At 43.4% G+C, this 12,201-nt stretch overlaps 1 protein-coding gene across 2 annotated transcripts in view; it reads right to left on the bottom strand.

Moving 5' to 3' along the window:
* The window catches only part of PAPSS2 (3'-phosphoadenosine 5'-phosphosulfate synthase 2), a 103,939-nt gene that overhangs the window by 44,596 nt on the left and 47,142 nt on the right, over nucleotides 1–12,201 (bottom strand). For both annotated transcript variants that reach the window (XM_060127138.1, XM_060127139.1), the window contains exons 2-7: nucleotides 8,515–8,632; nucleotides 4,531–4,766; nucleotides 3,200–3,338; nucleotides 2,531–2,649; nucleotides 2,288–2,401; nucleotides 7–118 (exon numbers count right to left, since the gene is read on the bottom strand). In XM_060127138.1, coding sequence (XP_059983121.1) covers nucleotides 7–118; nucleotides 2,288–2,401; nucleotides 2,531–2,649; nucleotides 3,200–3,338; nucleotides 4,531–4,766; nucleotides 8,515–8,632 — 838 coding nt within the window. The remainder of the gene's footprint in view (nucleotides 1–6; nucleotides 119–2,287; nucleotides 2,402–2,530; nucleotides 2,650–3,199; nucleotides 3,339–4,530; nucleotides 4,767–8,514; nucleotides 8,633–12,201) is intronic.

Genomic DNA, 12,201 nt, shown 5'->3' with positions numbered 1-12,201 from the left:
CCATACCGTCTAGCAGGGTGCCAAAGTGTATAACCTGCAAGTACTCCTTTTCCCGCATAAAACCTTTGAGGGGAGTGGCCCAGCCTTCACTCAAAACTTGGACCCACTGAAGATCCAGCTGCAAAACACAAAAAAGCAGGTGAACATTTCCATAAGCTCCGTTTCCCAGCTATCTGGCCCCAGGGCAGTCCTTTCTTATTCAGTTGACAGGAGAATGAAGGCAGAACCTTTTATGATTTAAGTATTCCCATATGTAATGCTGACCCATGATCTAGGGGGGCTGGAGAAGTTTGAGTCTAGAACTTTCTGTGGGAGAGTGGTGAAAAGATTTCAAACTGGGATGATTTCTTTGAACAGGCTAGGATAGGATAGGCTCTATCTATCCTTACAATGTGCACCTGTGTTGAAGATTCACCGTTCATTCTTTTTTCCACAAAAATTCTGGTTTGGCTACATTTTTTTCACCAAATGTGCTGGTTATTTGACTGAACTGAGCAAACCATTGACACTAAGATAAATGTCCAGGGACTTCCCTGGTGGCACAGAGGTTAAGATCCGCCTGCGAATGCAGGGGACACAGGTTCGCGCCCTGGTCCGGGAAGATCCCACATGCTGCAGAGCAACTAAGCCCATGCGCCACAACTACTGAGCCCGCGTGCCACAACTATTGAAGCCTGTGCGCCTAGAGCCTGTGCTCCGCAACAAGAGAAGCCACCGCAATGAGAAGCTCGCGCACCCCAACGAAGAGTAGTCCTGGCTCACCGCAACTAGAGAAAACCCACGTGCAGCAACAAAGACCCAATGCAGCCAAAAATAAACAATAAATAAATTAATTTTTTTAAAAAAAGACAAATGTCTAAAATTCTTAGCGTGATACTGACAGGCCTACGAGCTCTGGCCCCAGGGGCTCATACAGGGATGTCCACCTGGCCCCACTCCCCACCTGGGGGCCTAGTCACCAACAGTGCCAGACAGTGTGCAGTCTGAACACACACGTGGTTTCAAGCCCATCCTCCCCTCTACCTGAAAACCCTGTTCATCATTTAAAACCCAGTTCAAAAAAATAAAAATAAAAAAATAAACCCCCCAAAATAAATAAATAGATATAAATAAAAATAAAACCCAGCTCATGGGCCACTGCTCTGAAATCTTTCCTGTCACCCCTAGGATCAAGAGAATTAATCATTAGATTCTTTGAAGTTCTTCTGTACCTTGCAGACCATTTTGTTATTGGGACTATTATTCCGCACTGTAATTATGATTATGTGTTTCTCACCTGCCTGGAGCATTGGAAAACTCAGAATTTATTGTGTTTATAAATTCGTCATGACTTACTAAAGCCTGGGGTCTTCATGAGCTGAAGGACATTCCCAATGTACTCTGCCTCTTAAAAAAATGTCCAGGGCTTCCCTGATGGCGCAGTGGTTAAGAGTCCACCTGCCGATGCAGGAGACATGGGTTCGTGCCCTGGTCCGGGAAGATCCCACATGCCGCGGAGTGGCTAGGCTAGGCCCGTAAGCCATGGCCGCTGAGCCTGCGCATCCGGAGTCTGTGCTCCGCAACGGGAGAGGCCACAACGGTGAGAGGCCCGCGTACCGCAAAAAAAAGAAAGAAAAATAAAATGTCCAAGGTTTTAATGGATACCAAAAGGTTACCAGTGAAGACTTGATCACCTTATATGAACCAACTAACACTAACCAGTAAACAGGCCAAGGTATCTGCAGGGCTGTTTGCTGGGATTGCATCTTAACATCTTCTAGGTTGCAAAATCAATGCAACCAAAGCTCCCTCTCCTCAGACTGAACTCTCCCTGATGAGGGAAGAGTGGGATGTGCAGAGTAGAAAAAAGATCAAGGCATTCATGTCACTTTAGATCAGGGTTGCTTCTTGTTTTCTTCAAATTCCTTCTCAATGGTCCAAGAAACACCTGTATTCTGGACAAACTATTTTCTCGGCACCTGCCAACAAACAATTACTGCCTAATGCTTGAGCGCCGGCATCACTGAAGGTATAATGACAACCATATAAAACTGTCCTCTGCAAATACAGAAGTTACGTTCCCAGTCTGCCTCTGTACATGGCATTGATCAGCTGCCTGGGGCAACACTTGATGAGAGATTTTCTTGAAGAAGAGGTAAAAAAAAAATTGGCAAAATGAAGTGTTTTTCTTCATAGGCATTGCATTTTCCTTATGTCTACCTTCCTAATTAATTAAGAGTAACTGTAAATGGGTTATAATGACTGACAGTAAGCCTAAGTCTCCATTAGCCAGTGGGCACCATCTTACCTTGGTAATTGATAACGAAGGGAGCACTTCGGCCTCAGCTCGGACTTGGTCGAGTTTGTTTTCCGGCACAAACAGTTCGTGGATGCCTTTGATTATAGTGTGGGGTACAATGTTCTGAAATGAAGCAGACTTGGTAACAGTTTGGAATGAAAACTATAAATAAAAAGAACACTTCAGTAAACAGATGATCTTTTATGACTGTATAAAACTATTAAAAAAAAAAAAGACGTTCAGTCCGCCCACCTGCTCCTGTAGAAGTTCCACCACCTGCTGCACGCAGTCGCTCACCGAGGACAAGTTGGTTTTAAGCACAAGCTCAGGAGTTTCAGGTTTCTCATAATCGGAATCAATACCCGTAAACCCTGCAAGGCAGAAGGCTGAAAATCACATCTGCACCAACAGAACAATCTTTTTACTCAATAAGACATAACACATGTTGCAATAATGTTTTCAACTGCTGTATTCAGATTAGAAGAGAAAAGGTCAAACAGCTATCCTTGCCCTCTAGCCATAGATAAGAACATATACAGCTGTGGTTTCAATACAGAAAGTCCCGATTATCAACAAAATCTGTCTGAGTCCAAGCCCTCTGCAGCTGATTAGGATGGAAAAGGAAAACAGGTAGGAGAAAAACTGAAAGATTCCTCCTCCACACATGCACATACACGTATCCATTTTAGTTCTCTAAACGTGATTGCTGTGGCTGGGGTGATAGTTCTTGAAAAATACAAGCCCACGTTTTAACTAGCCCGTGGACATTTTGAAGATATTACGGTTTGATAAAAAGTTGTGTGCACTATATGCAATTTTGGAAAACGGTTTTTGAAACTTCAGACAGATTTCTGGGCACAGACTAATAAGAATTGGTGACATAAGTAAGTGGCAAAGATACAGCTGAACTGGCTCTCCTACCTTTGATCTCCCCAGCTCGGGCCCGTTTGTAGAGACCTTTTACATCTCTGCTTTCACAAATGTTTAGAGGCGCATCTACAAATATTTCAAAGAATGGCAGTCCTGCAGATTCATGGATTTTGCGGGCATTCTCACGATCCTGGAAAATAATTACCTTTAAGAATGTAAGAAGAGGGACTTCCCTGGTGGTGCAGTGGTTAAGAATCCGCCTGCCAATGCAGGGGACACAGGTTCGAGCCCTGGTCTGGGAAGACTCCACATGCCGCAGAGCAACTATGCCCGTGCGCCACAACTACTGAGCCTGTGCCCTAGAGTCCATGAGCCACAACTACTGAGCCCACGTGCCACAACTACTGAAGCCCGCGTGCCTAGAGCCCGCGCTCCCAACAAGAGAGGCCACCACAATGAGAAGCCCGTGCACCACAACAAAGAGTAGCCCCCGCTCACTGCAACTAGAGAAAACCCATGTGCAGTAACAAAGAACCAACGCAGCCAAAAATAAATTAAAAAGAAAAGAAAAAAAAAACTTGGCAAAAAAAAAAAAAAGAATGTAAGAAGAGGTTTCATAGTGAAATTCTTCATCACAAAATACTGTGTGCTCTGGTGTTCCATGACCTTAAGATAACACTGGGGTTTGAGCTCTTCAGAGGTGTCTAGTAAACAACTCTCCCAAGTACTTTCCAAAAAAAAAAAAAGCAAACAAACAAACAAACGAAAATGGGAAAGAATCCCAACTAAAAGACAGGGCTGGCAATATGACAGCATTTCATTCAAAGGATGTGTTCAAAGTACATAGTGTCTTATATGTAATTCACAGAAATTTCCTGTTTTAAAACAAGAGGAGTAACTCTCCACCTCGTTGATTTCAACGTTAAACACACATAACCTGATGCATTGGCGATGAACTGCTGTTTTCTTTAGTAAGCTAAGGCCTCTGACTTTTTGGAGAAATACTGGCTTAGCCAAAATGTTCGTTTGGGCTTTTTGGTTAAAACCCGAAGGAACTTTTCGGCCAACCCAATAAAATTACTGAGCTTTGGAATTTTTCTGGTTTAACTTTCTCTTCCTTTCAACTCTGGCCAAGTGTACCTTACCATTGTGAAAGTGGAAGGGTTTATGTCACCTGGTGCCCTGGCATCTGGAAATGAAGGGACTCTATGTAACCAATATTAAAGAGAGGAAATGAGGGAGCAAGTGGGGGAAGGAGAGCCAGTGGGGGAGACTGGAAGTATGACATTCCTCTGTCCTCCCCTCCGCTGGGTCCTCATCCTGGCAGCTTGAGAGCACTGGTGCTATGTGTGGCAATCGTGTGCACTGCCAAAGCATTTTACCTTTGCAAAAGGAGAAATGAAGCTGGTAATGCAGACCAGACCAGCGTCGGCAAACAGCCTGGCCACCTCAGCAATCCGGCGGATGTTTTCTTCTCTGTCCCAAGGAGAGAATCCAAGGTTTTTGTTGAGGCCATGACGGACGTTGTCCCCATCGAGGGAGTAGCAAGGGATGGCGTGGGAGACGAGATTCTCCTCCAGAGCAAAGCTGATCGTTGTTTTTCCAGCACCAGAGAGACCTGTTCAGAATGGGCAAGACAGGACAGGCACTGTCTCTGACTGTTTAAGATTATAAATTGTGCTCTGATCCGAATTGTGAACTGATCCTAATTTTTACCTAATTCAAGCATAATTAAACCCTCATTACAATCACTGGATTGCCCTCAAATCAAAACCATTCAAATCTAGAAAAAGCAAAGTTTACTACAAGTCAAGTACTAGCATTTCTTTCAAATCTTGAAAAAACTATTTGTCCCTTGTTAGGATTATAGCCTTTCAAAGCAAAAGGCGTTCGTCAATAGGGAGACCTTGGCAGGCTGCCTATGGTCCTTGGTGTGTTCTGCTTTGGGGATGGGCTGGGACCTGGGACCCTTTACCACAGTGCTCGCACCTGGACAAACGTCTCCTGGAGCAATAGAAAACAAAGAAACTATAAGGGACTAAAAATACCTGCACGCGGCCACAGTTGGGGCAAATTATAAACAGTAAGATACAAAAAGGCCAGAAACCAGCTGCCATTCCTGAGGTGCAGGCAGCAAAAGCAGGGTACTGTGCATGATTCCTGCACACAGCACCACCAAGAGGGTCAGCAGACCCCCTAAGCCACCGCTCCAGCCTGACCACCCATCTGCCCCTACTCACATCCCATTTAAGGAACCGGTTCGCCCCACCTCAGGAGTGAGCAAGGGCAATTGTTTCTTGTTTTCGCTCCCTCATGCTGCAGCAGGGACCTCAGTAAAGCCTTGCCTGAATTCCTTGTCTGGCCTCTTATCAATTTCTATTGATTAAGAAGTCCAAGGACCTGAGTTGGTAACACTTTGCCCGCAGTGTACTTTATAGACTAGAAAGTTGTGCATACAAATTCAGATGATGGCTTCTCTTGAAAGAAAATCAGAGGCTCTGGCAGTGGTGTCCTCATATCCCCTTATGAGAGCAATCAGCTGGAGTGGAGGGACAGCCGGCCCTTAGAGACTGGGAGGCCCACCTCCCTTGTAGATGCTGCTAGGCACCCACCTGACAAGAGAACCAACATACTGTCCTTTTGTTTTCAAGATTTTCCAAAATGATTCTCAAAACACAAAGACGGAGAACCACCCTGAGCTACGCTGTAGATGTAGCTAGAGTTGCCATATACTCTTAGGCGTCTGGAGTCTTTACATGAGAGTGGAGTTACAAGGTGCCTTTTACCATGGTTTCAAAGCACAGTGATTGGGAACACACACTATAATTTCTACATGAGGGAGAATGTAAGCAGAAAGGGAATGAAACGCTACCCGCCAAAATGACTTAAGAGCTCAAAATCTGAACCACCCTGGAAAAGGAGCGCTCTAAAAATTCAGTTGTTCTAAAGATCTCTGAACCTGAAGAAAAATGCAGTGATGCCAAGCCACTGTCAGACAGCACCCGGAAGAGGAAGAGTCAGGACGGGGGCAGAAAAGAAAGTCAAGAAATTGTGAATACAGAGAAGACAGCAGGGGGAAAGAGGAAAAAGAAAAAGTAAGAGCAAAGAAGGGATGCAGGACAGAGAGACTTGGAAAGAAAGGTGATATATGAAAGGTAAACAAGTATTTTCCATATTTTTAGTTATGTTTTAAAGTCATGCCCTTGGCTTTGACAGAGGATCATTAGAAGAAACGGCTACGTGAAGAATGTGTTGGCAATCTTTGTAAATCAAGGCATTGTCTGTTACATCTTTATGTAATTCAGTTGCATTTGGATAGAAATTCATGTGATAAATTCCTCTTAAAAGTTATGTCCACTTGTGGGGTACGAGAAATGGGACTCCTGAATCTCTGGTACGTTCTGTTGCATCAGAAAATGAGAGAAACAATAGAAATTTCTAACACAGTTAGCTGTATTAAAATAGATCATTGGAATATTTATTTTAATACATTGAAGTAACACCAATTACATTTACTGAGAGTTTTACTAGGGACCAGGACTTGTGCTAAGTGCAAATATGCTTTATTTCATTTTGTTCTACCTATACCTCTATGAGGCAGGTATTATCTTTATTCTCATTTTACAAATAAGGGAACCGAGGCTTAGAGAGGTTGGTTGGCTTGTCCAAAATCACACAGCTAATGTAGGTGAAGCCGGTACCCACCTCTAACTCTCTAGATTTCAAGTATTTGGTTTCTCCTGATTTGCCTGGTCAATATCCAATGTCTGTAATATGAGAATAAAAAAATAAACTAGGAAAAGATGACTTTTTGAGAGTAAGAAAAGACAGGAAGTATACCCTTGAGATTTTTTTTTCTCTTCTACCTGTTCTTTTTGTCTTTCCAAGGGTGTTTTACATTAAGAAAAATGGACTTGGGCTTCCCTGGTGGCGCAGTGGTTGACAGTCCGCCTGCCAATGCAGGGGACACGGGTTCGTGCCCCGGTCCGGGAAGATCCCACATGCCACGGAGCGGCTGGGCCCGTGAGCCATGGCCACTGAGCCTGCGCGTCCAGAGCCTGTGCTCCGCAACGGGAAACGCCACAACAGTGACAGGCCCGCGTACCGCAAAAAAAAAGAAAGAAAAATGTACTCTGTGGGTATGTCTTGATTCAAAATTTGGACAAACACATGAAGGCAAAACATCTCATGAAGGCAAACACATAGCAAGAGGGAAACGTCTGGAGCACGCTGTTTTATTCACTGCTGCACGTCACGTCTCTCAGAGGGAGTGGGGGAAACATATCAGGAATTGCGGCAGGTGAATCTGCCTTCTAGAACACAGCAGCCTCCTTGCCCTCTGTCCAGCCTCACCCTGGAAGCAGGGAAAGTTGTTCTTCCAGGGATGAATGAAAGCCGGAAACCAAGGGCAAGTGCCACAGGCACTAGGAAATAACTTGAAAGAGAAGAATGAGGCTGCTTTAGACAGGAATAGGAAAGGCTCAGAATAGCAAGAAAAGACGCAAGGCAGGTCCTCGCTTGTTGTGTTTTCTAGAACTATCTTCAGGTTAGAATAAATCAGCATTTGTGAGCAAACAGTAACACATGAGTTGATTTCATAACCTGGATAGACATATCTTTGCATCTGAGTTCATCTCCATATGAAATATTATGTCTACGAAATGAACCTGTTTTTTTCTTTTGAGTCCAGCCTATGTCGGACCTGCATTCCCAGGAATCAACTTCCTCTACCTTGTACTCAGAGTATAAGGTAACAGCCGAGGACTAATTCCAGTTCTGTCACTAACCCTTAGCTTTGACATTCTGGGGCTATATAAACACAAGAAAATGGAGATTCATTTGGTCACCTCGGTGGGAATGAGTTCTTTTTTTATACACAAGGGACAATACTCAGCTACGCAGAAAACATTAGTTTTGCTTCTTGCACAGATTTTAATTTTTTAAAATAAGTAAAATAGCCCCCTAGAATATTAAAACATCAGAAAAGAATATCTCTAATGGACAGCCAAATGCTTGATGTCAAATTAGGAGAGCCCCGTTCATAACTGCCAGTAAATGTGTTTAGGCATGAAATTAAGAACTACAGAATTCCTTAGAGCTGAATGGGAATGTCATAATCAACTTGTCCCATCCTTTCCTGCCAAAGAGGTGAAAACAGAGAACTAGAGACATTCCATGACTTGATGGAAGTCCTATTTCTCACTGATGGGTGGAGTTAGGACTAACACCCAAGCTTTCTATCACAGCTCTCAGCCTCCTTCGAATGTTGAAATACACATGTAATATGTAGTGACACTATCTTCCTAAAAATTGTGTGTCACCATCAGTTTTCCATTAAAAAATATATAGATCTCAACACAGCATACCTGTCAGCCACACGGTACATCCTCGGAATCCACCCCTTGTTCCAACCACCTGCCCTCTCTTATTCCTGCTCACGTGATGCGCCTGATACACAACATTGGTGGATTTCTGCTGGGTCTCCTACAAAACAAGAGCAAGCACAGCATCAATTAATAAAATAATAAATCTCATATGTATACATATAATAAAATAACAGATTACATAAATAGTCTTCCCTAACAGAAACTCCTTTTTTTATAATTGGCACACAGAGTAACATTAATTAACTCTACTAATTTAGAAACAGACACTGCCTTTAGCATACCCATCACTGCCCTTTGAAAGTATAATTTGAATGAGGCAATTATTGATGCAATGTAAAAGTTCTGGTTCCATGACATATTAAAATGTGTACCTTTAGGTAATGGTTAGGGGAATGTCTCTGTTTCAGTAAATGCATGCTCTTCCCAAGTCCCACGGGCATGAACTGAAAATAGCCCAAATACTCCAGCCGCTGAGGAAATAATAGGGTGAGGCTGGTTGAGCTCCTCTCTAGAGAGCTGGGAGAGGCTCCAATCACAGAAGGAAGAGTTAGAGGCCATTATACCCCTCCTGTTCCCACCCAGACACAGACGTCAGCAACTTGAGAGTTTATCCCCGAAATAGGACTCCTTTCTCACAAGTACTAAAATCTGCTTCCACTTTCCCAAGGGCCAGTGTTTGAACTTTTTAATCTTTCATAAAGGCCTGAAGAAATGGAAATGTACCAGTTATTAGTCTTGGAGGTTAACTCAAATCTCGAATGTATTTATTTTGTCTGTAATAAAATCAGCCCCATGAGGGCACAGATTATCTGAGCCTGACCCTAAACTCTGACTGGAAGGTACATGTCTGATGAATAAAAAAAGGTAAAATGAGTCAATAAATACAGTTTGTGGTGGACATTAAAAAAAATAATATGTGAAGATGTGATCCAAAGGGGAAGGGGGTGGGTCAGGGGAAACCATAATGATGGTTAAATAAAAATAAAAAGGTTAAGAACTGCCCATGTGTGTCTTTGGTATGGTAATTAAATTTTTAATGACAGATGTAATCCAAGTTGCTGAACTGTAAAAATCTATGAAGCCTTTTAAACACTGTACATGTATACCCGCCAGAGCTAAAAAAAAAAAAAGCTCCAATATTCTTTGAGCAAGACCCAGACAGTCTTAGAAAACTCTGGGTCACATGAGGGCAACTCTTACATTCTGGAGCAAATTAAATCACCTCTTTATGCCTTTCCTTTGGGAAAAAAAAGATCAAGGGGAATACACATAGGACTGTTTGGAGGCTTATCTAGATAATGGATGGGAACATGGTCTGTAAATGGCCAAGTTCCCTACAAATGTGGATGCTGACAATGATTATTCAGTGCACAGCTGCAGCAGGAGAGCCATCTGGCTTAGCACCAGGAAATCCACTTCAAGACCAAGGAGGAAGGAGCCCCCTGCTGGCCCTTGGGGGCTCAGAAAGGCAGTGCACACCCATGGGGTGGGCCTGCTAGTGAGGCACAGAGCCCAACTAAGGGGCCAGCTGGCAGGGAACAGCATTGTCAGTGTCAGCGGGAACCAAGGGGTAGGTGTTGAAAGCTGGGATCGGCTGGGTTAAGTTACCTAAAACTCTCCAAGGCTAGACGCTCTGATCATCCATCAGACAAACCTGGTCAGAACCCAAGACTTGGAAGGGTCGGGATAGGAGACAGCAGGGGTGGCTTGCACGAGAGGACTCATAAAGGGGGACAAATGAGGCTAGTCCATGAGATATTCTAGCCATCTTTTCCCTGAGTGAATAAATCCCCTGAAGGTATCCTGGGTCTTTTGTGCCAAGTACACTTTATGACTCAAGGAAAACATTAAAATTTTCTTTCTCTCCATTTTCTTGTTAATCCCTGCCATTAAATTCAAGAACACTGTGTGTGGATATCAGGCCCACAAGTCAGTTCATCCGTTCATTCATTGATTCTTTCAGTAAATGTTTATGTAAATGAGCTCCTACTAAGTGCCAGGGGCCATACCAGGCACTGGAAATATAATACTAAACAAAGCAGAATTCCTGGCAACATTTTAGGGGGAAATACAGACAAAAAGATCAAGTAACTGGGCCCCCCAGAGGAGAGTGTGGGTCTCAGACATATATCTCTCTACTGTATGAAGTGTATGGCTGTTAGCATAACTGAAGCCATCTTGGGCCGTTAACAGTCTCTCCTGCTCTTCTGCTGACCCTGCCAGGGACTGTAATGTAAAGTGAATCACTTCTCTGTCATCGAGGGCTTTGTAGTTAATACATATTGTTTAATAATCATTAGAACCTGGTGACCTCTCCTCTATGCCCTGTTAGTCCCCAATGATGAAAACCTTCACTGACGTATTCCTGATGCCCACGAAACTCATTACCCGTTCGTAAGTCTTGACATAGAAAGGCACATCCTGCTTCCAAGTACCTACCCCCATACTCTAGGTTAATATAAAATTGTCCCAATGGCCCCTCGGTGGCACGGAGTACAGCTGTGAATGCTTCTGGATTGTTGTGGACACAATCCTGATCCCATCCTGTGAGTAAGTTACCCCATAATAAACTGATTCATTGATTATATGGAGTTGCCTGCCTCACTTTTTTCAGTGTCAAGATGCCTTCTTAGTTCAGTGGGCACTATGTGTTCCCTCCATCCTCTGACATGAAGATATATAAAGAATACCCGCAACTCAATAATAAAGAGACAACCCGCTTTATAAAAATGGGCAAAAGATTTGAACAGTCACTTCACAAAGGAAGATGCACAAATGGCCCATAACACATGAAGAAGGGCTCCATGTCACTAGTCATGAGAGAAATGCAAATTAAAACCAAAATGAGACACTACTGATAACATCTAAAGTCAGCAAGGATGGGCTCTCATATGTTTTTGTTTGTTTTTCAATTTTAATTTAATTTAATTTTTATTTATTTACTTATTTTTGGTTGCATTGGGTCTTCGTTGCTGTGTGTGGGCTTTCTCTAGTTGCATCGAGCCGGACCTACTCTTCGTTGTGGTGCGCGGGCTTCTCACTGCGATGGCTTCCCTTGTGGCAAAGCACAGGCTCTAGGTGCGCGGGCTTCAGTTGTTGCAGCACGCCAGCTCAGTAGTTGTGGCTCACGGGCTCTAGAGCGCAGGCTCAGTAGTTGGTGGTGCACGGGCTTAGTTGCTCCGTGGCATGTGGGATCTTCCCGGACCAGGGCTAGAACCCATGTCCCCTGCATTGGCAGGTGGATTTTTAACCACTGCGCCACCAGGGAAGCCCATGTGCTGTCATATGTTGATAGTGGAGGTGTAAAGTGGTCCAACCATCTCAGAAAAAAACCTGGCAGTTTCTTGTAAAGCCGAACATTTACCTCCCTTAGGACTCAGCAATTGCATTCATAGACATTAACTCAAGAGAAATGAAAACTTATACCCACAAAAGGACTCGTACAAGAATATGATTAGCAACTTTTTTGGACAAAAACTGTAAATAACCAAGGGTCCATCAAATAGGAAAATAGATAACAACAACAAAACAAAACACCCAGATTATAGAATACTCTTCTAACGGAATACTAATCAGCAATAAAAAGGAATGAGCTACTGATATATGCAATGAGGATGATAATAAATGAAAACATTTTGCTGAGTCAAAGAAGTCTTACCCAAAAAA

This window comes from Lagenorhynchus albirostris, chromosome 16, assembly GCF_949774975.1.
Source record: "Lagenorhynchus albirostris chromosome 16, mLagAlb1.1, whole genome shotgun sequence".
Lineage (NCBI taxonomy): Eukaryota > Metazoa > Chordata > Mammalia > Artiodactyla > Delphinidae > Lagenorhynchus > Lagenorhynchus albirostris.
This window is presented reverse-complemented; position numbering and strand designations above follow the sequence as displayed.